This window comes from Bos indicus, chromosome 6 (assembly GCF_029378745.1).
Source record: "Bos indicus isolate NIAB-ARS_2022 breed Sahiwal x Tharparkar chromosome 6, NIAB-ARS_B.indTharparkar_mat_pri_1.0, whole genome shotgun sequence".
Taxonomy (NCBI): Eukaryota; Metazoa; Chordata; class Mammalia; order Artiodactyla; family Bovidae; genus Bos; species Bos indicus.
In genome coordinates, this window is record NC_091765.1 from 95,613,223 (window position 1) to 95,640,041 (window position 26,819).

General features: G+C 40.5%; 1 protein-coding gene across 1 annotated transcript; it reads left to right on the forward strand.

Moving 5' to 3' along the window:
* Positions 1 to 3,052: 3,052 nt before the first annotated feature.
* FGF5 (fibroblast growth factor 5) lies at positions 3,053 to 26,509 on the forward strand. The gene is made up of 3 exons (XM_070790979.1): positions 3,053 to 3,591; positions 13,074 to 13,177; positions 25,659 to 26,509. The coding sequence occupies exons 1-3, from the start codon at positions 3,231 to 3,233 to the stop codon at positions 26,004 to 26,006; spliced, it is 813 nt and encodes a 270-aa protein (XP_070647080.1). The 5' UTR covers positions 3,053 to 3,230; the 3' UTR covers positions 26,007 to 26,509.
* The last annotated feature ends 310 nt before the right edge of the window (positions 26,510 to 26,819 follow it).

A 26,819-nucleotide genomic window follows, 5' to 3' on the forward strand; every position in this document is an offset into this window, starting at 1 on the left:
GGCGACCTTGACCAGGCTCATTGGCCTGTGAATGGACTGAGGGATCATCCCCAGTCAGGGGGCTTTTGATGATGGAGAAAAAAAAAAAAAGCGGTACAGGATTGCACTCTTTTGAGTGGAGCTGGTAGGAGTAGAGACCGGGTAGCCAAGACCATGAAATGAGAGTTTTTTAGACCTCAGATGTGTGGTGGACACAGGCTCAGCTGATCTGCTGTGCCCCGAGTTAGGCAGGGAGGGCGCAGGCCAGGACGGGTGCAGTCGGAAGCGAGGGGCGACTGGTCCCTTTCTCTACGGAGCTGTGGAGGGATGGAAGGGGGCTTGGCTGTTCAGAGCAGAGGGCAGGCGCAGCCCTGTCTTCTTTAACTGTTCAGCTTGTTCTTTTTTTAACAACCCAAATACATGTTCAGCCCTCTTCTAGATTTTTAAAAGTCCAGTGGTACCCACTCTACATGCTCCTGCACACCATACTCATTCAGTTTTAATCGCAACTTCAAAAAAAAAAAAAAAAAAAAAAAACCCAGCATCCAGCAGAGTTGAGAAGGAATCTGAGATCTGATTTGCCAGACTCAAACCACTCTTCTCCACTGGTCACTCCTCCGCTTAGCAATGCTCTGCTTTCCCTGACGTTTCACTCTCAGAGGAAGTCGGAGGGCACCTCCCCACCCTCCAGGTACAGCTGAGCTAAAACTTGAGCAAGTGTCTTGGCCTTCTGGGGTCATCCCTAGACAAAAGTTTGATCCCTAGCTGGAATCTTGCAGGAGATGAAAGGGATACAAGAATGGCTGTTTCACTGGGGGTGGGGTTGGAGAATCTGAAAAACAGAGGAAAAGAAAAGGAGGAATTTCAGCGAGAGAGGCTCAGCCTCAGAGTCTCTTTGGCCCTAGGGTTTGGAAAGGAGGTTGATGGTGTCTTCAAGGTCAGTCACTTTCCTGCTCTTTCAGCAGACCCCCAGGGAAGAGGAGGTGGAGACACAAGCAACTGGATTTGCTTTGGAAAATCTTTGTCACTTGAGGCATAGGTGGTATATGGTGTCACAGGCAGGGGAACTTACCGATGCCATGGGCCTTAAACCCTGACAGCTTTGTCAGAGACTCAAGGGCATCACCTGCAGAAGGCACAGTGCCCAGGCTCAGCATTCTTTACTCATTCAGCCTGAAAAGAGGTAATGTCAGTCAAGGAGATTGTTGTGAGGGACCACCTGTCCTCAATCTCCACTTTCAGGATTGCCTTGCAAGGATCTGCTTACCTGTGGTAGTTAAGCCGGAAGCCTAGAGCTTGAGCCAAGCACAGCAGAAAGAGAAGGGGTGTTTAGCCCAGGATGGCATCCTACATAGGGCTTCCCTGTTGGCTCAGACAGTAGAGAATCTGCCTGCAAAATGGGAGTCCTGGGTTTGATCTCTGGGTTGCGAAGATCCCCTGGAGGAGGGCATGGCAACCCACTCCAGTGTTCTTGCCTGGAGAATCCCATGGACAGAGGAGCCTGGCAGGCTACAGTCCATGGGGTCACAAAGAATTGGACAGGACTGAAATAACTTAGCACTGAAGTGATTTAGCATCTTACACAGTATGTCAGGAGCATTGTGCCCAGGCCATACACATCTGCGAGTGATGCACCCTTTCTTTCCCCTCTCTCCCTCCACCCAGTGGCTTCACTAAGTTGTCCAGGTGACTTTCTGTTAACAGCTGCCTTGATGTTAAGTATTCCAGCCAAGGCAGATTACCAATCCTGAAAAACAAACAAGTGCTTTATAGGCTTCTAATTATTGAGATAGGATTCCTCAAGTGGGACTCAATAATAGAGGAAGCAAGTTCTTCCCATCAGTCTTAGACCTTACTGGGCCAATCACCTTATCAGGCCAAATCACAGCCTTTTCATTGAACTGAACAGTGAATAATGTACTAGAATGTAGTTTCAGGCTTCAAATATGTTTCCAGACGGAAATATTTCAAGAATGTAAGCCAGGTATACTTCTCAGATAAATGACAGTAGGGGCATCGCCTACACGGGAATTCTCGGTTCTCAGGTTTCCTGAAATCCAGAGCGCGCATCATTAATCATTCAGTGGGGTCGGCCCTTCAGTCAGTGGCAGCTCTGAGTAAGCTGAAGCGAGCCGTGAGCTAATCCTTCCTGCCACGGGGATCCTGGCGCGAGAGAGGACAACTGGACAGTCGGTCACATGCGTCGGTGGTGCCCAGACCCTGCCTCTCTTGCCGGGCTCCGAGCACGGTGTGCGTGTGCGCTCACGCTCCGGAACGCAGACCCGGAGCTACCCAGAAGGAAAAACCGATTCGGCGGCAGGCGGCAGGATGTTTAGCGCTACCAAGAGTTTCCCAGCAGGAAAGCAGCTCGAGCCCTGGCGTTAATTGCTTAAGGTGGCTCTCTAAACACTGAATAAACCCACTCCTTAGCTCTTTAGTAAATCAGTAGCCACAACAACGGCCAGAGCCTTCTACCCAGCGCGCCACACCAAAGCCTTCCCAAGTTGGGCTGCGAATCCTTGTTTGGTTCCTGGCGGCCAACACTTGGAGCACGGGCGGGGGATTCCCCCCGGCCGGGATGAATCCCCCTCGGGATGCAGTTCCCGAGACACCCCCGGGGCGGGGGTGGTGACAGTCGGGTCGGCTGGGCACCGGGGAAGTGAACTTGGAGACTGGATCCTGGGTAGGCGAGGGCGCGTTGCTGGGACGCCAGCGTTCCGCGGAGGTGCGAGAGGATGAGAACTCACTCACTCGGCATTTCAAGCCCCCATCCCAGGGGCTCGCGCGGGGCTGAATTCGGCGCCGCGTTGGCTTGAGTGGAGGTGGCCGTGCGGCGCGTGAGAACTGCTGGGGTGCGTGGCCCGGGTGCGCGCGCGCCGGGCGTCGGGGTGCAGCTTCCCTCCGCCCGGGTTCCCCTCCCATTCGCCCTCTCCCATCTCCTCCCTCCTCCACACCCCCGCCCCTCCCCGCACCGGCCGGAGAGTACACAAAGCGGCGGGTGAGGGGAAGCTTCGCAGGCGTGCACGGAGCAGTGAGATCACTGGCGTTATAAATATCCCAGTGCCAGCGCCGAGATCCGTTCGGGTGGCCTCCCTCTCTTTCGCTCCCCCCCTCTCCCTCTCTCTCTTCCCCGAGGCTATGTCCACCCGGTGCGGCGAGGGGGGCAGCGCCAGAGGCACGCAGCCGCGCAGGGGCTACGAAGCCCAGAACCAACCCTGCAAGATGCACTTAGGACCCCCGCGGCTGGAAGCATGAGCTTGTCCTTCCTCCTCCTCCTCTTCCTCAGCCACCTGATCCTCAGCGCCTGGGCTCAAGGGGAGAAGCGCCTCGCACCCAAAGGGCAGCCCGGACCTGCTGCCACCGAGAGGAACCCGGGAGGCGCCAGCAGCCGCCGGAGCAGCAGTAGCACCGCGACTTCCTCTTCTTCCCCTGCCTCCTCCTCCTCCGCGGCTTCTCGGGGCGGCCCAGGAAGCAGCTTGGAGCAGAGCAGCTTCCAGTGGAGCCCCTCGGGGCGCCGGACCGGCAGCCTCTACTGCAGAGTGGGCATCGGTTTCCATCTGCAGATCTACCCGGATGGCAAAGTCAACGGCTCCCACGAAGCCAATATGTTAAGTAAGTTGCTTGCTCTCCTCCAAAACCTGTCTTGAGCGGGTGGCGGGAGCATCGAGAGGGACCGCCGGTTATTCCCCAGGCTGTAAGCGCACCTTCCGGAGCCTGGGCCACTGGGATCCAGCCGGCCCTCGAAACAGCCGGGCGGGTTGGGTTGGAGGTGCGTCTGGGGGGCACGCACACCCTTACCGGTCTCGTGGGAATGGGGAAAGGCGATTCCTGAGGTACAGGCTACCCCGAGGCTGGTGCAGACAGGCATCTTGTTTCCAGCTTGCCCTGGTCCCAAAGAGGAGCTCCAACCTGTGCCCGGAGGAAAACCAAAAATCTTTCTCCTTGTTTAGTTTCTGTTTACCTTCTGCTTCTGTTTACCAGACTAGCATTTTCCACTGGGCAGCAAAGTGCACCCCTTTACCTGCCCATAACGGAACAGTTCTTTTAAAAATAACCAAATCTCACATACTCCCCTCTCACAACCGCTACCACAAACCCCAAATTGCTACATAATGTGTGTGCGTATATGTGTGTGTGTGTATCCGTATATGTCTCTTGTAGGTAGGTACATATTTGCACATCATATACATATAGGATATATAGGTATACCAGACAGGAGACCAGACGTTCTCTGACTGGAAGAAGACAGTGATCTAGAAAACTGGACACGTTTCGAGAGGGAGACGTGATGGACATTCGAATTATTAATTCCGGAGTTGGGTTTAGCAACGTTTAGTATCTTGAGACCATGACCAGACCTTGTGAGGAAGAGTGGCCGGCCTTTTGTCCTCCAAGGACAATTAAAGGAAAGTTCGGTATTTTAGAGAACATTTAGAGGCAGTTCAGTTCAGTACAGGTGAAAATTTTGTGGGTTTTTAAATTTAAGCCAAGTTTAAAATTTTCTTTCTTAGTTTAGCTCTCTCTTTCCCTCTTTCCTTGTCTCCTCCCTTCCACTCTGTCTGAGTTTCCAGACCATCACTGCGGTTCCTGATTCTTCTGTTTCTCCAAGGCAGCAGAGGGGAAAGATGTGTGGGACTGGGGACATCTCTGAGGACGTTTTCCTCGGTAGGGCCAGATGGCTCTTCCAGCCGGGGCTGGTCCAACAGATAGACTCACGGCCCGGGCCTCAGGGACCCAGGGAGAGTGGAAACGTGGCCAGGAGACAGCGCAGTCATCCGGCCCGGAGTCTCAGCCTGGTGGCTCCCAGGTGTACTTAACTTTCTCTGCCTCAAGCCAGTGACCCCACAGATTTCTTCTTAACCAAGCTCCGGAGGAGCGGGGGCGCCACTGCGGGGCTGGCAGCCGCCCCCACGGGGGGTTGGAGATGCGCATATCGGTGGGGGGGGGGGGGGGGCCGGCTGGCAAGCTCTCTCTTGGGAGTTCAGGAGGCGGGAAGTGGAACGCGAGCGCGTCCACGCCTGCCCCTTGCCCCTGACTGCTCCTACCGCCTCTGCCTTCAGCTTGCTGTGCTGCCCGTGGTGAGGTGGCTTGGAGCACCGAACCCCAGAGAGGGCCTTCCGCGTCAGCCCTAGCGAATGCCAGGGCCTCCCACACGCTCTTCAGAGGGGACTGTTTTTTTTTTTTTTTTAAAGAATGTATTTATTTTTGGCTGGGTCTTCCTTGCAGTGGCAGTCTTTCTGTACTTTCAGGAGCCCGGGCTACCCTTCCTTGTGGTGCATGGGCTTCTGATTGCAGTGTTTCTCTAGTTGCAGAGTGCAGACTTCACTAGTTGCAGTGTGTGGGCGCGGGAGTTGAGGCACAGGACTTAGTTGCTCAGGGGGATATGCAATCTTCCCGGACCAGGGATTGATCCTCTGTCCCCTGCTTTGGGAGGTGAACTCTTATCCACTGCATCACCAGGAAAGTCCGAGGGGCCTACTTCTGTGTTTTAAGGTTCATTGCACTCGTTAAACTTCTCGCCATATTTGGTGATAAAAGGCAAGGTCAATTAGGGTGAAGGGGAATTTCCGGAGATTTCAGGGTAAGCAAATGTTATGTCTAAGCAAGTGTTACTTCCATCTGTCCTCATTTTGTCCCACCCAGCTCTCCTTCCACCAGACATCAGAGCTCATTTCCCCACTTGTGGTAATCTTTCCCTCTTCCTCTTACAGGAACACTGTTTCTATTCTGTTCTTCCTGTTGTTCAGTAGCTAAGTTGTGTCTGACTCTTTTGAGATGCCATGGACTGTAGCCCACCAGGCTCCTCTGTCCATGATATTTCCCAAGCAAGAATACTGGAGTGGGTTGCCATTTTCCTTCTCCAAGGGATCTTCCCAACTCAGGGGTCAAATCCACATCTCCTGCATTGGCAGGTGGATTCTTTACCACTCAGCCACCAGGGAAGCCCATTCTTCCTGTAGTTTATCCCCAAACTCAGCCTCAACAGAGAATGACTTCTATGTTCCCAAGGGAAGATTCAAAGCTAACCTGCAAGGAGCCACAGGTTGGATCCCAGAGTGGGTAAAGGAGGTGTTGGAGCGGGTTTTGGTGTGCTAGGAATCTCTGAAAACCAGACTCATTCCCACAGTATTTACCCTCTTCTCTTGGAAGAAACCACAAGAGACAAAGATTTTTTGCAGCTTAGGCCTTTTGGAGGGGAAGTTATAGAAAAGTAGAGAAAGGGAAAATGAGAACAGATCAACAGAGAATACATTCAGCTAAAGAAGACATTGGCCAGTATTTATTTCCAAGGTACCTTTTATTTTAAAATCCACTTTGAAAGATATCTAACAAGAACAGACACAAAATGCTGCTTTGTTTCTTAAGCAAAACTAAATAAAAGTGCCTAAATAAAACTTTCTTAATTTAACTAAGAAATTTAATGCTTTCCTAATTCATTCCAGTTTATAACAACAGCCTTTCACAGTTTAGTCTGTATCTTTTGCTTGGCTTTCGATCAATTCACTTATTCATTCATGCATTTGTTCATGTACCCAACACAGGATACCTAGCTCAGCAAGCTTGATATTCTGGTTACTTGATATTGGGTTAGTTGGGATTTTTTTTTCCTTTGCCTTCTATAGGATTTTCTCACAGAGGAAAGTATAATTTGTTTAAATCATGGTGATTTTCAGCTTTGTGATATCTGGAATGTCCTATACTGTATCATAAGATTTTGCTACTGTTGATCCATGAAGAATTTATAAAATATGTCATGTTTAAAAGGACAGCATGTAATTTGAAAGTTTAAAATGAATCTCTGTCTTTAAGTAGCTGTGAAAGAGAAACAAGATCTGCTAATTGAAGTTGGTCATAGACCTTTTTGAAGATAGCACATGATGGTTTCCTGATACATATGTAAACACAGGAGTTGTTTATGGACTATTGGTTGGAGTAGATGAGGAAACATTTGCCCAAATCTCTTAAGAGATGCTGAGAGAGCTTGGACCATGAGAACCATGGAGGATACATCAGTTTTACCTCATCATCTAATTCTACTGTCTATGAGTTAGCAGTGATGGAAAACACATTATTCTGACACAGCTTGTTACCTCTGTAAAGAGTCAAAACTCTGCCATGAAACTGCATTCTAACAGGTTCTTCTAAACTCCATAATTTTCTGTAATGTTTATCAGAAGAGAGAAATATATATGCATGTATGTTTCATGACTATCATTTGACATTAAAAAATTTCCAAAACCCTGAATATTTTTTGTTTTGTTATCAAAAGTACATTTCCCATAGATCTTGAAATATAATTTGTTTAGCTAAGGTGTACCACTTAATATAGTCTTAGCTTCTCATACAAGAGTTATCCCAAGTTTTAAAGACAAGAATCAAGCTCACTGCACATAAACTCTTATCATAGGAAATGCTAAGGAAGGATGAAGATGGGCAAGACAGATAGATGATAGAATTCCACTACTGAATGAAAACAAAACTTTCCTTTAATTTCTACATTTTCAAGTTTAATTTTAATACAATGCTTCTGTTGGCTTATCTTGGGCCACTGAAGGAAAGGCAGTCAAGTAACTGTCAGTTCAGGGAGCAAAAGCTTAAGGCTATAGCTACACAAAGACTAACCGTTCACATAAAATTATGGAGATTACAGTCATTTATTTTGGCTAGCTTTTAAAAATCTGAATTCACTGTCAACCTTGATATTAATGCACAGTCAACCTTTATATAGTCCCTGAAGCCTAAATAAACCAGAATCTATATGGAAAAACTCAAGTGGCAAATTTGCTAACTTAATGAAGACTGCTAAACTCAGATTTCAAGACTCAGATTTGATAATGACTTATCATGTTTGTTGCTGTGTGAAGCCAAGTAGAGAAACTTCAGCTTTAAATGATTTATCTTTGAGAGTTTTCAGATGCACTGTTGAAATCTTCTGAATACATGGAATATTTGTGTATCTTATTCACTGATAAAATAGAAAAAAGGGAGATGTCTACATAACTGTATCAACCATCATTGTTAAAAGTCTTACTGTATTAAAAATTCTAGAGGGGACTAAGTGAACAAATCTAGATAGAGATTTTCTTATGGGAATAAGTTTACTTTGTAATGAACACCTAATGCTTGTAAGTAGATTAAGCAGTGCGAGACCCTGAATCCCTGCATCCTTCAACCTAGATGTCAATCCCAGAATTCCACCAACAGAGAATAATTCCTTCAATTTAACACTGCTTTTTACTTTTGATCCTCTTAAATGTGAGCACCCTAGGAAAGATAACACATTGTCACTTGTACTTTAATGTGAATTAATTTATACTGATCTCTCTCTCTTTCCCATTCCCCCTGCTGCTGCTGCTAAGTCACTTCAGTCGTGTCTGACTCTGTGCGACCCCATAGATAGCAGCCCACCAGGCTCCCCCGTTCTGGGATTCTCCAGGCAATAACACTGGAGTGGGTTGCCTTTTCCTTCTCCAATGCATGAAAGTGAAAAGTGAAAGTGAAGTCGCTCAGTCGTGTCCGACCCTCAGCGACCCCATGGACTGCAGCCTTCCAGGCTCCTCCATCCATGGGATTTTCCAGGCAAGAGTACTGGAGTGGGGTGCCATTCCCATTCCCCCAGCAGGACCAAAATAGCAGGAGATTACTAAGACATATATTCATACATGTGTACACATGGAGTATCCTGAAAAGGAAGAGATGTAGTGAGATGATCAAAGAAACAATCCAACTTACAAACATTCACTGACTGTAATCTGAGACACTTGGCCTTCCACAGTTTTTCTTCTGGCTACCATTTGGGCTTCCATGGGAATTGTAAATTCCCATCAAATTTATTATTGCTGACTCCTAAGCGGAAATTACTAAAATTGAAAAAAAAATCAATTTTAGAGAAATGCTTTCTGAAATTTATATACATGTGATTTAGTGCACATAGGTTTAAAACACTTAGAATTCTTTAATGAGTTATTGAGATTTGGCATAAAAATCAATAGGCCTGTGATCTTTTTAGGCAGGTGAGGGGAAAGAGGTTGAATTGTGGGGCCTGAAGAATCTACTCCAATATTCTATGAAAAAAGACATTGTGAAATTACTGTTGAAATGACTTTAAAACTATAATCTTACGAGTGTTCCCAATAGTACACTATAATTACATTAAAATTTAGAACATCATACCAAAGTTAACTTTTGAAAAAACAATTATTTCATTTAATCTCAGCTTGTTTCTTTCCTTCATTCTTCATAACTTGAAATAGAATGATTTTTGCAGAATTATATTTTCAAGGTTTCAATTAAATATAATTTTCTTAAAATTATAAAATCCTTTAGGTATGATCCAGCAATCCCACTGCTGGGCATACACACTGAGGAAACCAGAAGGGAAAGAGACACGTGTACCCCAATGTTCATCGCAGCACTGTTTATAATAGCCAGGACATGGAAGCAACCTAGATGTCCATCAGCAGATGAATGGATAAGAAAGCTGTGGTACATATACACAATGGAGTATTACTCAGCCATTAAAAAGAATACATTTGAATCAGTTCTAATGAGGTGGATGAAACTGGAGCCTATTATACAGAGTGAAGTAAGCCAGAAGGAAAAACATAAATACAGTATACTAACGCATATATATGGAATTTAGAAAGATGGTAACGATAACCCTGTATACGAGACAGCAAAAGAGACACTGATGTATAGAACAGTCTTATGGACTCTGTGGGAGAGGGAGAGGGTGGGAAGATTTGAGAGAATGGCATTGAAACATGTGAAATGTCATGTATGAAACGAGATGCCAGTCCAGGTTCAGTGCACGATGCTGGATGCTTGGGGCTGGTGCGCTGGGACGGCCCAGGGGGATGGTATGGGGAGGGGGGTGGGAGGAGGGTTCAGGATGGGGAGCATGTGTATACCTGAAATTTAAAAATGTTAAAAATTATTAAAAAAAAATAAATATGAAAATAAAAATAAATAAATAAATAAATAAATTTACAGAATTAAAAAAAAATAAATAAATAAAATAAGTATTGGTGGGTCTTCCCTGGTGGTCCCGTGGCTAAGACTTTGCACTCCCAGTACAGGGGGCCTGGGTTCTATCCCTGGTGGAGGGACTAGATCCCAAGACTGTGCTGCAACTAGAAGATCCTGCGTGTCGCAACTAGGACCTGGTGCAGCCAAATCAATAAATAAAATACTAAAGTAAATAAAATAAGTACTGCTGAAATGCCTTGCAATATGGGACACTCAAGGTATTTTAGTAAAAGTAGTAGGACGTTTACCAAAGAGTCTCATTTGAAATTATGATCTGTGCCTTTCACTTTGAAGTTAGTCCTATGTGACAGGAGAGGCCTAACTTGCCGATTTCATTCTGAGTTTATAAGATACAAAACCTGTCCTTTTTTTTTTCAGTGCCATTTCCTTAATTATTTGCAACCCTCTATGAATCAGACCCCAAAATCCTCATTTGAGCTGCACGGAGATGCATGTGTTAGCCAGAAAGAGAGTGGACTGGCAGGAGGGAGGAAGGGAGGAAAGACATATTGTTCTGATTCTTGATCAGCCATGATTACACAAGTGTGTTCATTTTGTGAAAATCACTGGGCTGTGTACTTCAGATGTGTGCACTTTTCTATATTGACTTGCTACTTAAAAAATAAATGATAATATTCAAAAAAAAATTATAAAATCCTTTTATTCTCAGGCAATATATCATTTTTTTGTACTGGAACTTATAAGAAAAGAAGCCATGTAGTATGTAATAAAATAACATTTTCACACATATTGTTTCATCTTCCCCGTATTTAAAATTTATTACAATGCAAATTTTATATAACATATACATGCAATTGGGAAATGAGTCAAAATGGGTCTTTCTTAAAAATAGAATATGTTGTCGGAAGCCAGTTATATAAACAAAATATTAAACAAACATTTACAGAGCCCGTTTGTCTTGACCTCTTAAATGTTAACCTGCAAACACATGAGAATTAATGAGAATTTTTCCCCCCACTAATACACAATAGATTACAAAACCAGGTGATTTTCCAGACAATAATACAGAAAGCCTTTACTAGTAAAGAGCCAGGCGTTAATTGAGGGAAACATACAATCAAGTCTTTTCTACCAACTCCACATTGTCTGTTTTGTATCTGTCATTCTACACATAGATGATTTCTTGTGTTCTCCCTGTCTCATTTTTTAACAGATGTCTACATAGTATTCTCAATTGTATTTATCATCTCCGAAATATCAAAAATCATTAATGCTATTTTCAATATCACCCTGTAATTTTGATAGAAATATAACTTTGCATCAGATATTCTAATCATGCTTTATTAATAATATTATTATTGTACTACATTATGTAGTAAATTTATCTTTACAAAGCATTCTGTGTGCTTTGTTACTATTTGATAAAATGATAATGCTTCTAAGTCTTTGGATACACATCACAATCAGTCTGTATCATAACATCTATTATAAATTGAATTTTGAAAACATTTTGAAGAAAAAAATTTCTAAGACACAGTGTTGTTTTGGGTTTTTTTTTAGGAGTTTTTTTTCCTGAAAGCAAAAGTAATTCCTTTCCAATAGTTTTTAGATTTGGGGGAGTTCGTTTTAAAGAAACACCCACTAATAAAGTGGTAGTGGTAGTTTTCTTGAGATGTGTTTTATTTACTCCAGGCTAAGAACACTTATTCATAAGAACAGTAGTTTCCCTATGAACTTTCTGTTCAAGTATTTTTTAAAAATGAAGTTGAATAAATAAGTGGCAGGATTTGCTACAGTTATAGGTATTAGGTCACATTATACAACATTTAAGTGCTCTATAAAGATACTCATATATGTGTTTGTATGTATTATATACATGTATACCCACAATACACTGCTTCTTGTATATTGAATAATTTTATATATACTTCAAATACTGTAGGAGGAGATTACTATGTTAAGAAAATCTGATGAACTTCCCTATTCAACAGAGTCCTATTGAAATATGCTAATTAGAATATATGCTCAAAATACTACAGATTGAAATATTGAGATTTTTTTTCCTTCTCCCTTCCACTCCCACTTGCTTCCTTCCTTTCTTCCAAGGCAGGTCCCTTTATAGCTTTAATGAATAATATTTTATCTTTTTTATTTTTGCAATTTGATGTAGGCAGTTAACAAAAAGCCCTATGCTTTTCTCTTGTTCATATGGCATTACATATGAGTTTATGGTAAACAGGCAGGAATTCCAATTATATACAGACTATGAGTTTCAGCTTCTTAAAAATACCCTATGAACTGTAGTGTGCAACTCTTTTGACCCAGTGGATGTGAACTTTCAAGTTATTATAGGAGACAGAGGGACATAGACTTGGTAGTTCTCACTATGAAATACCAAGTATAAATGATAACATAATAAAATACCTCATGAGATTTTTTCCAGAAGAGTCATTCAAAATGCAAGATGTCTCAAACCGTAATCCATCAAACACTTCATTGAGCTAACAACCCCAAATTATCTATGGTGCTTTCAATGTCTTGTTATGTGTAATCTTGAAATAAGCAACCACTAAATGATAGGGTATGATATATATTGATTTATACTTTTATAATTATGGTCATTTGAGAAAAGGGATTTTTTACTTCATTGAATATTGTTTTCAAGGCTTCCAGTGATTTATATTAATTTTGAGTGCAGTTGTATGTGCTTTAATATTCAATGGACTGTCTTATCTTTGACCGAGCAACAATGCATGAGAATTATTTTGTAAAACATTTTAAACAGTCTTTTCCATTTCTCTAGAACTTGAAAAGATTCTTCTGTCAAACACTGATTATGAATAGTGACATCATTTTAGGAAAAAATGAGTGCTAATGAAGCACAAGCAAATTTTGAACCTTGAAATTTATCATTTTAAATGAATACTTGAGTGCTAAACCTTTTTTTCCTTTTACATAATAAATGTCACAATAAACAAGGATGTTCAATACTTTTTAAAAAAATCACAGTAATAAGGAATGGAAAGAGTCTCTGTAGAAATTTAAATCTTCACAATGATATATAGAGGAGTCTGTGTTTTATTTTGGGATTTCTGTCATCCTAGGTATTTTGGAAATATTTGCTGTGTCTCAGGGGATTGTAGGAATACGAGGAGTTTTCAGCAACAAATTTTTAGCGATGTCAAAAAAAGGAAAACTCCATGCAAGTGTAAGTAGAACTACTTTATATTTGTTAAAGGTGTTACAGAGATTTTACATGTGTAAAATGGAACGAGTGATTTTCCAAACTGATAGATAAGACAATTTGCCCAGAGAACTTTATGTTTTTCATTTTTATAAGATTTTATGTGTCCATTAAACCAAGAGAATTGTGTGTGTTTTTGTAAGTAATAATTTAAATATTTTATTTATTTGAAAAGATAATATAGAATCCACAAAAAGGTTTAAGGATAAGTTTATTTGAAAAAAGCATTCTCTAAGTGATTGTCATTATTTATGTCTTAATAGTGGTCCAAGTAAGGAGAAACATTATGGAAATACGATATTATATTTTAAAGTTACATACTGATGGTGATTGTGTAACCAGTAGATCATGTTATTAATTTTAAAAGCTACTTATTATGTCAAAAATGGAGTCTAAGTAATAAAACATATTTATTTTAATAAGTATGGTGGGAAGAAACCAATAATGAGATGATTTTGACCTTTAATAGAGAAATTTCATTTGAGACATTTTCATCTTGTAGTTTTTGTTACATCAAAAACAATTACTTCTTAAAACTACGAAGACTGATTCTGCACTTGTAAACACTTTTTTTGGACTAGTTACGCAGTTTGTAATCAATTTATAAATTATAGATTTCTACGCTTTGTTCTGAAAATGCTCATTACTTGGGAAACACTAAAATGTTTTAAAGTTAGTAAAGTACATTTAGCTTAATTTTCCTGTTGAGAGTTTCTTTCATTAGTATTAGTGTGTATGCACAGCCCTTAAAGTTATTTATGCTTTGTCTGTGGTGTACTGTTTTGTCACACTAAATCATTTTAAAAAGCAGTTCTTCTTTAAAGCTACTCCTTTAATCCTTATTCACTTTAATTCTTATTAAATTGGAGAAATATGACTCCCAGTTTTCAAAGTATATAGGAAGTTTTAATCGAGCGCAGTCAATTGAAACTTACTAATTATGATTTCTGCTTTACAGACTTTTAAAAAATGGAAAGAGAATTTCACTTGGTTTACTGTTTAAGACTTTGTTTTCCTTTCTCTAGCATCTAAAGGTGGCTTGTTAATAGCTTTTGAAGGAGATCATAAAACTGAAGCTATTTCTACAGTTATTTGGGGATTAAATGAGATAATATATACAAAGCTTTTTAGAACAATATTAGGTACAATGTAAGTGCTCAATAAATATTACCTATTATTAGATAATTCAAATTTAAATACAATAAACTACTATAATCTCAGTTTATTAAATCTTTGTTAACCTCTTCAATCATCCATTGCAAGAGTTATAACTAGATTTACTTATCTCATTTTCTGAGCAGATTATTTTATTCTAGCAAATTACAATATTCATAAAATAATTGCTCTGGTTTATAACCTATTTTAAGGGGCAGTGTTCTGTGGAAAGCAGGACATGCCATTTTATTTTTAAAAAGATGTTCTAAAAATCCACACACAGAATGGAAAAGAATCATCAAATGCTTCTGCACTGAATAACTTTTCTTCGATCTACTTTGGTCATTAAAGATTGAAACACATTCAAACTCTAAGCATTATAATAATATGCAATTCCTGAAAAAAATTTTCTGTTATTGGTTTGCTTATTTTGGGTGAAAATATTAATTTTTAAAATATTCTGATTCAAGCCTTAGCATATGCAAAAAATAGACTACCTTGGGCCAGCTTAAGGATAATTGTCGCAGCAAGCAAAGTATTACAAATGGATGCCAATTAGAAAGGTCACACTGAGAGGTTAGGATACATGATTCCTCTGTCAAATGCAAGTAACAAATTTCCAGAAACTTGACCCAAATGTCTAAGGAAGGCTGGCTGAAATAATGCAGATAATGCAAAAACAGCATCTGTTATTCTTTCTCATCTTGGCAGGCTAAAAGTTATTTCATGGAGTAATGACTTTTAAACAGTACAAAGCAAGCCTTGCTCTTGTCACTCATTGAAGCTCTTTGATATAAAAGTCATTCTGATGACTTTGAGCTGAATTGAAGATAAAAAATTAAGCCCTATGATTATGTGAATTTTTTAAAAACCAATTGTCCAAGCCCACTGTCTCTTATTTGAGCTTTTATTATTCTCTCGATAGACACCTAATTAGATTATAAAGTGAATTATTTTTGAGGAAGTTGAATTTAGGTATAGTATTAGCCCTAATGTTTATTAGTTATATGCCAGATGATTTCCTTCTTCTTTTTAGTTACTAGTTAAACATGTTGAAAAATTGTTCTTATAACTTTAAATATAATTATTTGATTTAGTTTGACTTTTGCAAAGTTTCATCACCACTAAAAAGGCTAAAATGCCTTACACTTTCAAGATTAAATATATAATTAAGTGAGTTGCTTTAAATTAATAATTGTGCAGAGCCATTTAAAGAGTAACTTTATAATCATTTCAAAAAATAGCTATATAAAATCATCATGTTGTATATCTTAAACTTACACAGTGTTGTATGTCAATTGTATCTCAATAAAACCGGAAAAATTTTAAATTAATGAAGAGTAACTTTGGGGTTCTATTTACAAAGTGTGAACTATAAATGTAAAGTAGTCATATAATTCTGGGGAAAGTAAACCCATAGTATGTCGAGAAATATTCATGGATTATAGTAGATTTTTCTTGTTTTATATAGTAACAATCAGACTATTACAAATTAGTTACTAGATAGAGATAAAATATCTGTATATTTCTTTCAAAGTTCTTTCACTCACATTCTCTCATTACCTGGTTAGGTGAGGCAACAGTCTCAGCCAGAGATGTTAAATATTTTCCTAAGTTACCACAGTTAACAAAAACTTGAACCAGAATAACATGCTTTAAAAATTCTCTCTCCATTTAAACGCTATAATGCTTGGTATGGAAAAGGTAGCTCGAAAGAAGATATTTTGTTTCATTTGGAACTATTTACACTATTTTCAGCTATTATTTTATGGAAATTAATAGTTGCATGTTTTAATAATATTTTTATGCTACATTTTAAAGAGTGAATTCTGTGGTTCATCCTTAGACTATTTTTGCTTTCTTCTCTCTCTTTCTCTCTCATTCCAAGCTCTTTGGGAGGATCTTTTTCCCCCATCTACTTCTGTGTCTCCTGTACCTGATTTTAAAGTCTAGAAAGGAGGAGACGTGTGCACCATGAAACTTATCACACTGTTTTGTAAATGTTGGTCATTCAGTGTGATGAGGAGCTGCATCGGGAACCTCTTTTAGGATGTACTCCCGGAAGAAAAAGGAGATCTGTTTCATTCACAGAAAATCTTCTTTCAGAAAATGCTTCATGGTCAGTGGACACGAAGATGGTGAACAGTATTATCAGCCCAGAAAGCTCAGGTTTAGGCAACATTTATGCTGACCTCCTTTGTGTGCTAAGTTTGTTAATTCTGTAAGAGAAGTTTTATCTGGACTTCAGCCATCTCAGTGTGCTCTGCTCTGTGCACTCAGTCAACCAACACACTCATATTAATCTCCACGCAGCTCTGCTTCAGACCTTTAACTGCTGCTGCTGCTGCTGCTGCTGCTGCTAAGTCGCTTCAGTCGTGTCTGACTCTGTGTGACCCCATAGATGGCAGCCCACCAGGCTCCCCCATCCCTGGGATTCTCCAGGCAAGAACACTGGAGTGGGTTGCCATTTCCTTCTCCAATGCGTGAAAGTGAAGAGTGAAAGTGAAGTCTCTCAGTCGTGTCTGACTGTAGCGACCCCATGGACTGCAGCCTACCAGGCTCCTCTGTCCATGGGATTTTCCAGGCAAGAGTACTGGAGTGGGGTGCCATTGCCTTCTCTGGACCTTTAACTGGAAGACCCTAAATAGACAATGCAGTCAGATCCCTAGTGTGCAGGTTTTTTTCAGCAGCCGTTGCAAGGAGGAAGGTGTCTGGTCTTTTTCTCAAGATGCCTTGAGAATCATTGAGAGAAGCACGAGGTAATTGTTTCCCCAAGACCCTGAGGGTTAGTCAGAGCCTTCTCTGTGGCCTCTGTACTTTATCCACTTACTCCCAGGCTGAGGTACTAGGTGAGGCTGAGCACCCTTCTCTTTCGGTCTCTCTCTGCCTGCCTGTCTGTTCATGCTCCCTCCTCACTCTGTTCTTGCTCTCTTCTCAGGTTGCTTATCTTTATCCAGAGTCTCATATACGGTGCCTTCCTGGATTTATCTGAGATGGGTCTGGATGTAAGAGAGGGAGCTCTTGAGTCTGGTAGTTAAATTGTGTCATTCTTCTTAAACTGTATTGTTTTACTTAATCTTTCTATTCCTTGGCTTTATCAGCTGTAAAAGGAAGAAAATTAAACTAACAATACAGGGTGATAGTGGAGCATTTTAAATGAGATAATACATATAAAACACTTAGAATAGTCCCTGGAAAGTATTCAGCATTTAATGTTAGAACAGATCTTCCTGAATTTGCTCTCAGGCAGCTGTTTCATGATCCTATATCCCCTCTCTCCTCTTTCTGATTTTGGGTTCAGGCAGCTGTGACCCCCTTGGATATTTAGACCAGCCTCAAATCGCATTCATTATTGGCCTTTTTGTTCTTTTCTTTAGGTCCCAACTCGTCTTGCATACAGTAGCCTCTTATGTCCTGGGTTTTCCTTTTCCCAAGGAACTTAATTTGAAAGCAAGGATTTCCAATGGTCATAATCTCATAACTTTTTAAGATCCTTCTCGTGCATCGTATTTTTTTCCCTTAAAAATCTAAATCTTAGAAAAAGTGGTTATCATGAATTTGTCAGTCTTTTCATAAACTATACGTGATCACCCATTGGTTGTTGGGGGAAAACATTTTAGCTTATTTTAAACATACAGAAAGAAGCATGTGGTGGAATTATTTTTGTTTCTCAGGGTTTTAGGGGATCATGCTTGGAAGGAAAGCTAATTGCAGAGTTTACGAAACAGGCATGGAATGTATGCTTGATCAGCCCTGAGCAAGGACTAGAAAAGCCTCCTTTCTTGGTTTCAGAGGGTGCCAGCTGGCTTGCCCAGGATGAGAGTCTGGACTGGACTTCCTGAGCTGGGGGCAGAGTGAGGAGGAGTCCGCAGCCCCAGAGCTGGGCGTGTTTATTGAAAGGAGAAATGAAGGTTTGAGTGATGGCTATCATCATCATTAAAAAAATAATTTATTGGCCTCTGTAAAGGAATTGAATAGAAACTTCCCTTATCCTCTGTGTTGTGCTGTGCTAAGTCACTTCAGTCATGTACGACTCTTTGGGACTATATGGACTGTAGCCCGCCCCCTCCTCTGTCCGTGGGATTCTCCAGGCGACAGTACTGGAGTGGGTTGCCATGCCTTTCTCCAGGGTATCTTCCTAACCCAAGGATCAAACCCCTGTCTGTTATGTTTCCTACATTGGCAGGCAGGTTCTTTACCAGTAGCGCCGCCTGGGAAGCACCCCCATCTTCTAAGAACTTTCAATTTACACAGTAGAATTGAGTACCTAGTAACTCAGGCTAAAAAAAAAAATGGGTTCAGGATTCTACCTTTGCAGTAAATGTCAGTTTTCCCTTAATTTCACACTATGTTTATCTGGTTGTGCTGTGCTCAGTTGTGTCTGACTCTTTGGGACCCCATGGACTGTAGCCTTCCAGGCTCCTCTGTCCATGGGGATTCTCCAGGCAAGAATACTGGAGTAGGTTGCCATGCCTTCCTCTAGGGGATCTTTCCAACACTGAAGCTCTATTTTATTGAGGAAAATTACATGTAATGAATTGACTTGTAGCTTCGGAGATCCATTTCAGCCTAAAGTGAGAGATGGTGTTCTATGTCTCCGGTGGCTTGGGGAGTGGCACTTGTTTTTATCAGTATTTTAACACGGAGCAACTTTAGGGCAAGGTAGTACTGTACAGAAGCCTAGGAGATGCCCTTGGCTTTGCTCGTTGTTACTGAAAGAGCTTGAATCTAGGATTCAGTAGATGAGATTTAAGTCTTAGGCTTACCTTGGCATTTGGTAAATGTGGGGATTTAGAGGAACTAGTTTCTTTATTTTTCTGGCTGGAAAATCAGATAATAGCATCCTAATAGTTGTGGAATTATGTGAGAATGAAACAATATATGTAAAACACCTGGCCTCAATAGCCCAGCTCTTTTGAGCAAGGTGACTCAGACGGTAAAGAATCTGATTCAATGCAGGAGACCTGGGTTCGATCCTTAGGTCAGGAAGATTCCCCTGGAGAGGGCAACCCACTCCAGTATTCTTGCCTGGGAAATCCCGTGGACAGAGGAGCCTGGCAGCCTACAGTCCACTGGGTTACAAAGAGTCAGACATGACTAAGGGACTGAGAACTCATGCCTGAGCACTCACATATATTCCCTTGATTGCTCAGCATGAAGTATTGAGATACAGAATGGCCAGATTAGAGATTGCTAAGCAGGAAATATGGCCAAGCTCTGGAGATGGCACGGCTTGCCTACAACTGACCCATACAATACTTGTGAAGAGTAGGAGGCCACCTTCAGGGTGCGTGCTGCCCTGTTCTGGAGTTCTCTGCTTGGGAGCAGTTGGAGCAGGGTCTGGCTTTCGGCTTTCACTCACTACCGAAGGTTGGTACTTTTGTGCTGGGAACATCCTGCGCAACCGTACAAAACAGCCTGGGCTTAGGGCACCTGACCCGGGCAGTCCCATTGGCATGGGTAGTACTGGGAACCAAAACACACTGAAGGAACATAGAGGAACCGGAAGTAGGGATGCAGGCAGCAAGAAAGTGTTGTTTAGAGCACAATTTGGTCTATAACTGCGTTGATTACAGTCTATAAGAATAGTTTAATGATTTAATAATATTATATAGCCTTCGACAACATTTTAATTATTTGTATTTATTACTTAACTTTATAAAGTTTTGCAAGAGGCAAATCAAATAAAAAGTGAAATAAAGAATTAAAATTGATTAAATACCCCACAGACTCGAGGGTTTATACTCCAGGGCTTTGCTATTAGCCTGAATTCAATCCTCTTTATACATCTCTTTCATACATCATATATTTACTTTGATAGTGGCACATAATGAGAATTGGGACCCTATTAACACGCCCTCAGCTCCCTTGCTATAAGATTCTCAATCATCTTAGAGCATGTTGACTAAGAAAAAAACTATATTAAAAGGTTTTAGAAAGTTTTTTAAAAACATTGTTTCAGAAAGAATTCTCTGGTTTAATTGACCTTCAGATTTCAATTAAGCAGACTTGTTCTTTTGTGGAATATTACTTTCTTTGAACTGAATTTGATTTTTCTTTTAAATATCCACTGTGTGCCCTCTCCCTGTGAGGAGATGAGTAGAATCAAGGCAAAGTGTTCTCCTAAGCCCAAAATTCTTGTTTTATTTAACAGCACTGTGTTGCCCCACCTCTGAATTATTTCCATAGTTTCAAGCAAAAGTAGTGTAATTTAGTTTTTATTTGTTCTGTCAATTAAGACTATTTTAAATTATGTAGTAATCAGCCAATTTAAACATTTCATTTTAATTTTGCAGTTATGGCTTGTTGACTGTAACTTATTTTTACACTTGCAAAATCAAGGAGAAATTAAAGAGAAAAACACAGATAATTTAAGTCAACAAAGAACACAGGCAGAACCATATTAAATTGTCTTTCTTCGTAAAAATGGCAACCAGCAGTGTCTGGGATGTGATAGATAGTCAATAAACATCTATTGAATAAATTCAGAAAATAATGAATTAGAAACAAAGATAGGGGTTCTTTATGAACATGTTAATGATTGGTTTTGTTGTAGTGACTGATGGTGGTAGGATGAAGGTGATGTGTGTTCTGTTTTCAGTAGCTTATTTGAAATCTGATTCACCTCTCTACTTCACACCTGAACTGTAGATAAAGTCTTTATGTTGACTTCACTTTTTCTAGGGAAATAATCCAGTTCTTTTATTTATTTTTTAAGTTTTTGGTTGGAGGATGATTGCTTTACAATGTTGTGTTGGTTTCTGCTATAAAACAACATGAGTCAGCGATAAATATACATGAATCTTCTCCCTCCTGAGACTCCCTCCCACCCCCACATCCCATCCCTTGAGGTTATCACAGAACACCACAGCTCTATTATTTTAAAAGTATATATTTTGCTAAAGGAGTTTTTATAATTCCAAAAGAATTTCAAAGGTTAAACTTAGCCTGGTAGATTTATTATCTAAAATTGTATAATGGCAAATGTACAATAAATAATTCTGCTGCTTGATGACTCTGCTATAGAGATGTTTAATGAGTAACATTAAGGATAGCCATGCACTGCTTCCCTGGTGGCTCAGGGGTTAAAGCGTCTGCTTCAATCCCTGGGTTGGGAAGATCCCCTGGAGAAGGAAATGGCAACCCACTCCAGTATTCTTGCCTGGAGAATCCCATGGATGGAGGAGCTTGGTGGGCTACAGTCCACGGGGGTCACAAAGAGTCAGACACGACTGAGCGACTTCACTTTCACTTTCATGCACTGCTTGGGGTTCCCATCTTGTCTGAAAAGGGCCAGGAATATTGATAGGAACAGTCAGTTTCTCCAGAAGAAACTAGATCCCCTGATGAAAAAAAACTCACTGAAATGTTCATTTCAAATGATTCTGTTCCATCGTAGCTGGAAGAATTTTTCAGACAAAACATTAAATTAGAAGTCAATTAAGAAAACCAAAACAGTCTGACTGCCTTTGCTTCTGTTTCAGTGGGAAGTTTGGAATGGCTAAGGGCCTACAAGTAGTGTGTGGGTCCTCAGAATTCTATCTCTATACTCCATGTGACAATTAAGTGCCCCTTGAAAAACCTAGAGCATGAACAGTCATCCTGGTAAAGGCTTCTCTTAAGAAAGAACATGAATCTTGAGCAGAGGAGGGGGAGAGGGAGAAAGTTTTTAGATGCAATAATTTTAGGGACAGTATTGCTATAGGTTAGGTGTGTGTATGCATGTGTCTGTTGGTCACATCAATTAAAAAAAATACAGGTTTCTTCTTTATTTTCATTGACACTGTTAGGAGAAAAAGGTTAAATTATACAGTGCTGCTAAGTCGCTTCAGTTGTGCCCGACTCTGTGCGACCCCAGAGATGGCAGCCCACCAGGCTCCCCCATCCCTGGGATTCTTCAGGCAAGAACACTGGAGTGGGTTGCCATTTCCTTCTCCAGTGCATGAAAGTGAAAAGTGAAAAGTGAAAGTGAAGTCGCTCAGTCGTGTCCGACTCTTAGCGACCCCATGGACTGCAGCCTACCAGGCTCCTCCATCCATGGGATTTTCCAGGCAAGAGTACTGGAGTGGGGTGCCAACACTTTTAAAAAATTTGTCAAAATTGAATTAAGTAATCACTGCTGTCTTTATTTCAGGAAAATGATTTTTGTGTGTGTGTGAAACTGGGGTAGAAGTCAAGTCAAAGTATAATGTACTGTACATTAGAAATGTTATTCAGACATATTTTAAGAAAAAAAATCTGAGGCAGGATGAATATACGTGCTACTGTTTTTTAATGAAATCTTCCACACCTTTCTAAAATGCTTGTCCATTTATGTAGCAGAAAATATTCCAGAAGACTATTGCTGTTGTTCAGTTGCTAAGTTGTATCTGACTCTTTTCCACCCCGTGGACTGCAGCACACCAGGCCTCCCTGTCTCTCACTGTCTCCCAGTGTTTGCCCAAGTTCATGTCCATTGAGTCAGTGACACTATCCAACCATCTCCTCCTCTGCAGCCCTCTTCTTTTACCACATGACTATAGTTTTTATTTTACAATAAAACTTTGAGATTATCTAATTGAATGGGAGAGCACTGATGTCCTTTTAAGAGCTAAGTTGACAAATCTATGTTTGGTTTGTAAGAAAGCATTTTTAATTGAAGGCCAATAAGAACAATAAATGTCTCCTCTTCTAAAGGAATGTCAGCATAGCACCCTTGTCCTAGGTATGGGCCAGTAGGTTAGGATGTGATGAGAGAAAGCCATAGACAAAGGTTCTTTAAAACACTAGATTATAGCCTGCTAAAGACCCAGTCAAAGGAATTGCCAGTAGACAGATTCTCAGATACATAGTTTCAGAGTCCTCAGATAAAGAGCTTTTTGACTGAACTACACTCTACACTCGAATGTAAATAACTTAGGTAGACTGTCATGTGTAAGATAAATGTGCTATTGGAAATACTCTGAGATTGGTTGTCTTCTGATATTGTCAGTACCTTTCAAAACTCAAAAATTCTATGTGGCCATCAACAGTAGGTATATGTAGATTGTTTTGCAGTGTTCAGACTTCCAGATTACAAGGTTGGGATCTGTACTGCAGAAGAAAGCTTGATATTATTAGAGAAGCAAGGAAACTAGAGGACTGTTAGTTCCAGTGTGGAACTGAAGCAGAGCATATTAAAAAGCAGAGACATTATTTTGCCAACAAAGGTCCGCCTAGTCAAAGCTATGGTTTTTCCAGTAGTCACGTATGGATGTGAGAGTTGGACCATAAAGAAAGCTGAGCACCAAAGAACTGATGCTTTTCAACTGTGGTGTTGGAGAAGAATCTTGAGAGTCCCTTGGACTGCAAGGAGATTGAACCAGTCCATCCTAAAGGAAATCAGTCCTGAATATTCATTGAAAGGACTGATGCTGAGGCTGAAACTCCAGTACTTTGGCCACCTAATGCAAAGAACTGACTTATTTGAAAAGACCCTGATGCTGGGAAAGATTGAAGGCAGGAGGAAAAGGGATGACAGAGGATGAGATGGTTGGATGGCATCACCAACTCAATGGACATGAGTTTGAGCAAGCTCTGGGAGTTGGTGATGAACAGGGAAGCCTGGTGTATTGCAACTCACGGAGTTGCAAAGAGTCGGACTGAACGACTGAACTGAACTGATGGAACCTCTATGATATATAAAGAATTATATATATAAACAAATATATATATTATATATATAATATATATGTAGTTGTTTAGTCACTAATTCATGTCCAGCTCTTTTTTCAACCCCGTGGACTGTAGCCTGCTGGTCTCCTCTGTCCATGGGATTTCCCAGGGAAGAATACTAGAGTTGGTATTTAGTGTTCATATATATGGGTCAAGATCCTTAGTATTCCAAAGCCCAAGACGTTTGTACAAATGGTCCTCCCTGAAATTGTGAAACCTAGTCCAGGATAGGGAATTCTACTTCTTTGGGAGTTATGGACTCTTTTGTATTTGATGAAAGCTAAACTCCAGATCCTTTTCCTAGAAAAATATTTTGATTCTCACAATAGCCTTATGGCTGCACGTATTGTGAACAAGGAGCCTAAAGCTAAGAACTCAGTTGGCAGAACTAGCATTTGATTGCAGGTCTATTTGACACCATCTCGCGCTCTTCCCCTATGCTGTGTTCATTCAACTTCCTCAGTACGGCACACTGAGCCTTTTCAGAGCTGGTACTGGCCTACTTTGTCATCTTTATCTCTGGGTCCTTTCTCTATGCATCCTAAGTGAAAGTCACATTGAACAACTTATAGTAGCTTCCTGATGACCTGTGAACACACCGTTGCTGTTCCCTGAAAAACCTCTCATGTCACCTGATTACTATTATCTCATTGTACTTTAAGACTCAGCTCAAAAGTCACCTTTTCTAGGAAGACCTTCCTGCCCTCTTCGCTGCCACCTCTATCCTTTTAGATGCCTTGTACCCTCTGCATACCACTATCATAATTCCATTTATCAAACTGCACTGTGATGAATGTCTACTTCTTTGCTTATTCCACTGTTCTGTGAGCATTTTCAAGGGCAGGTGTGTGTGTGTGTGTGTGTGTGTGTGTGTGTGTGTGTGTGTGTAGAGGGAAAGAGAGAGTGATATCTGCCTGAAGTGTTGCTAGTGACTCCAAAAGGTAATTTTTTTCTTCCTGGCATCAAATAGACTCTCCTGTATCACTGTGTGAAGATGAATTTTTTCCTAAAGAACTCAACACATGCAATATTAATAGGGCCATATGCTACCCCTTTCTCAGCACCAGGAAGCACACGGATGAGACTGAAAACTGTATTCTTGTTTCAAAGGATAACATGACCCCATTTCTCTGAATGAATTCATGTTTTACCAGGCAATTGTTTCTTAGTAATATAGTACTATTTACTTTCTTGATGGTTTAGGAGGGGGAAAATCTTACGTTAAAAGTTAAATTTTTAACTAAAATTTTCAATGTATGTTAAAAAGAGCAACAGAATTTAAATATATTGAATTCCTGTTATTTTAATATACACTGATATTATTTCACAATTGTGTAATTCGTAGTAAACCACCAGTATTACAAAGATGAATGAAGTAGGAATATAGAAATGAAAATAGTAATTTTAAAGCAACTTTAAAAGAGGCAAATGTGTCTTTATAAAGAGAATGGAGTCGGAGTGCAGGGGCCAGTGGAATTCTTGTTTTTCTTTATAGTCTTCTATAAAGACTTCTATAAAGACTTCTTTATATTACATGCTGAAAATATTATCATTGCTTGAATTTCCTCCTCCTCTTCTTTTTTTTTTTTTCCTCTAGGCCAAATTTACAGATGACTGCAAGTTCAGGGAGCGATTTCAAGAAAACAGCTATAATACCTATGCCTCTGCGATACACAGAACTGAAAAGACGGGGCGGGAGTGGTACGTGGCCCTGAACAAGAGGGGGAAGGCTAAACGGGGCTGTAGCCCCCGGGTTAAACCTCAGCACGTCTCTACCCACTTTCTGCCAAGATTCAAGCAATTGGAGCAGCCGGAACTTTCTTTCACAGTTACTGTTCCCGAAAAGAAAAAGCCACCTAATCCTGTCAAGCCAAAGGTTCCCCTTTCCGCACCTCGGAGAAGTCCTAACACCGTGAAATACAGACTCAAGTTTCGCTTTGGTTAAGACTTACTTTGGTTTTGTGAGAAACCATGGAGTCTCCTCAGGAGTTTCTGCAGCTGTCCTCAGTGCTCTGAAGACAACTTCTTGGACACAGCTTCAGCTATATACTACACTGTATTGAAGTCAGGTCATTTGTTTCAGCTTGACTGAAACAAAAATGTTTTCTGATAGTAACTGAACTGGAAGTCTTTGTACCAATATAGGGAGTTCACGACGACATAAAGCCTTTTGCTTTATGCTTGGTGCATACAGGGATTCTTTTTTGGAAAGTTCAACAGTGGGGACTATGTATTTTTCTGACTTTTACAGATCAACCTGAAGAAAACATACATGATACATTTTTATTTTTGGTTTCCAAAGAATATTTTGATGGAGATAAAAGTATTTTATTAGATTTTTTTTTAAAGTACCTCTGCATTGAGCATATTTTCTTACTTTTATTATTTCTAATTGATAAGATATGAAACAACCATTTTAATGCAGTTTATGAATTATAAATATGTTTATAGACCATTTTTAACATGTGGATTTCTTTTTCATTGTTCTCATTCATTGCACTTTTAATTTTTATTATGATTGTTTTTCTACCATACCTCAGATCATGTAAGTTTAATTTTACATCTTAAAATGTTTAAATTCTCTTCAACAGCACTAAAGGCTCAGCTTGTGTTTGTGTGTGTGTGTGAGTGTGTGTAAATTCATGATTTTATATATGGAATCCTGTCTCTGTGGTGGCTGGGCTATAATGGGTTAGAAGTAAGGAGAAAACGTAAGGAATTTTTGGTGGAATTAAAAGTTGAGGCAAGGAAAAGAATT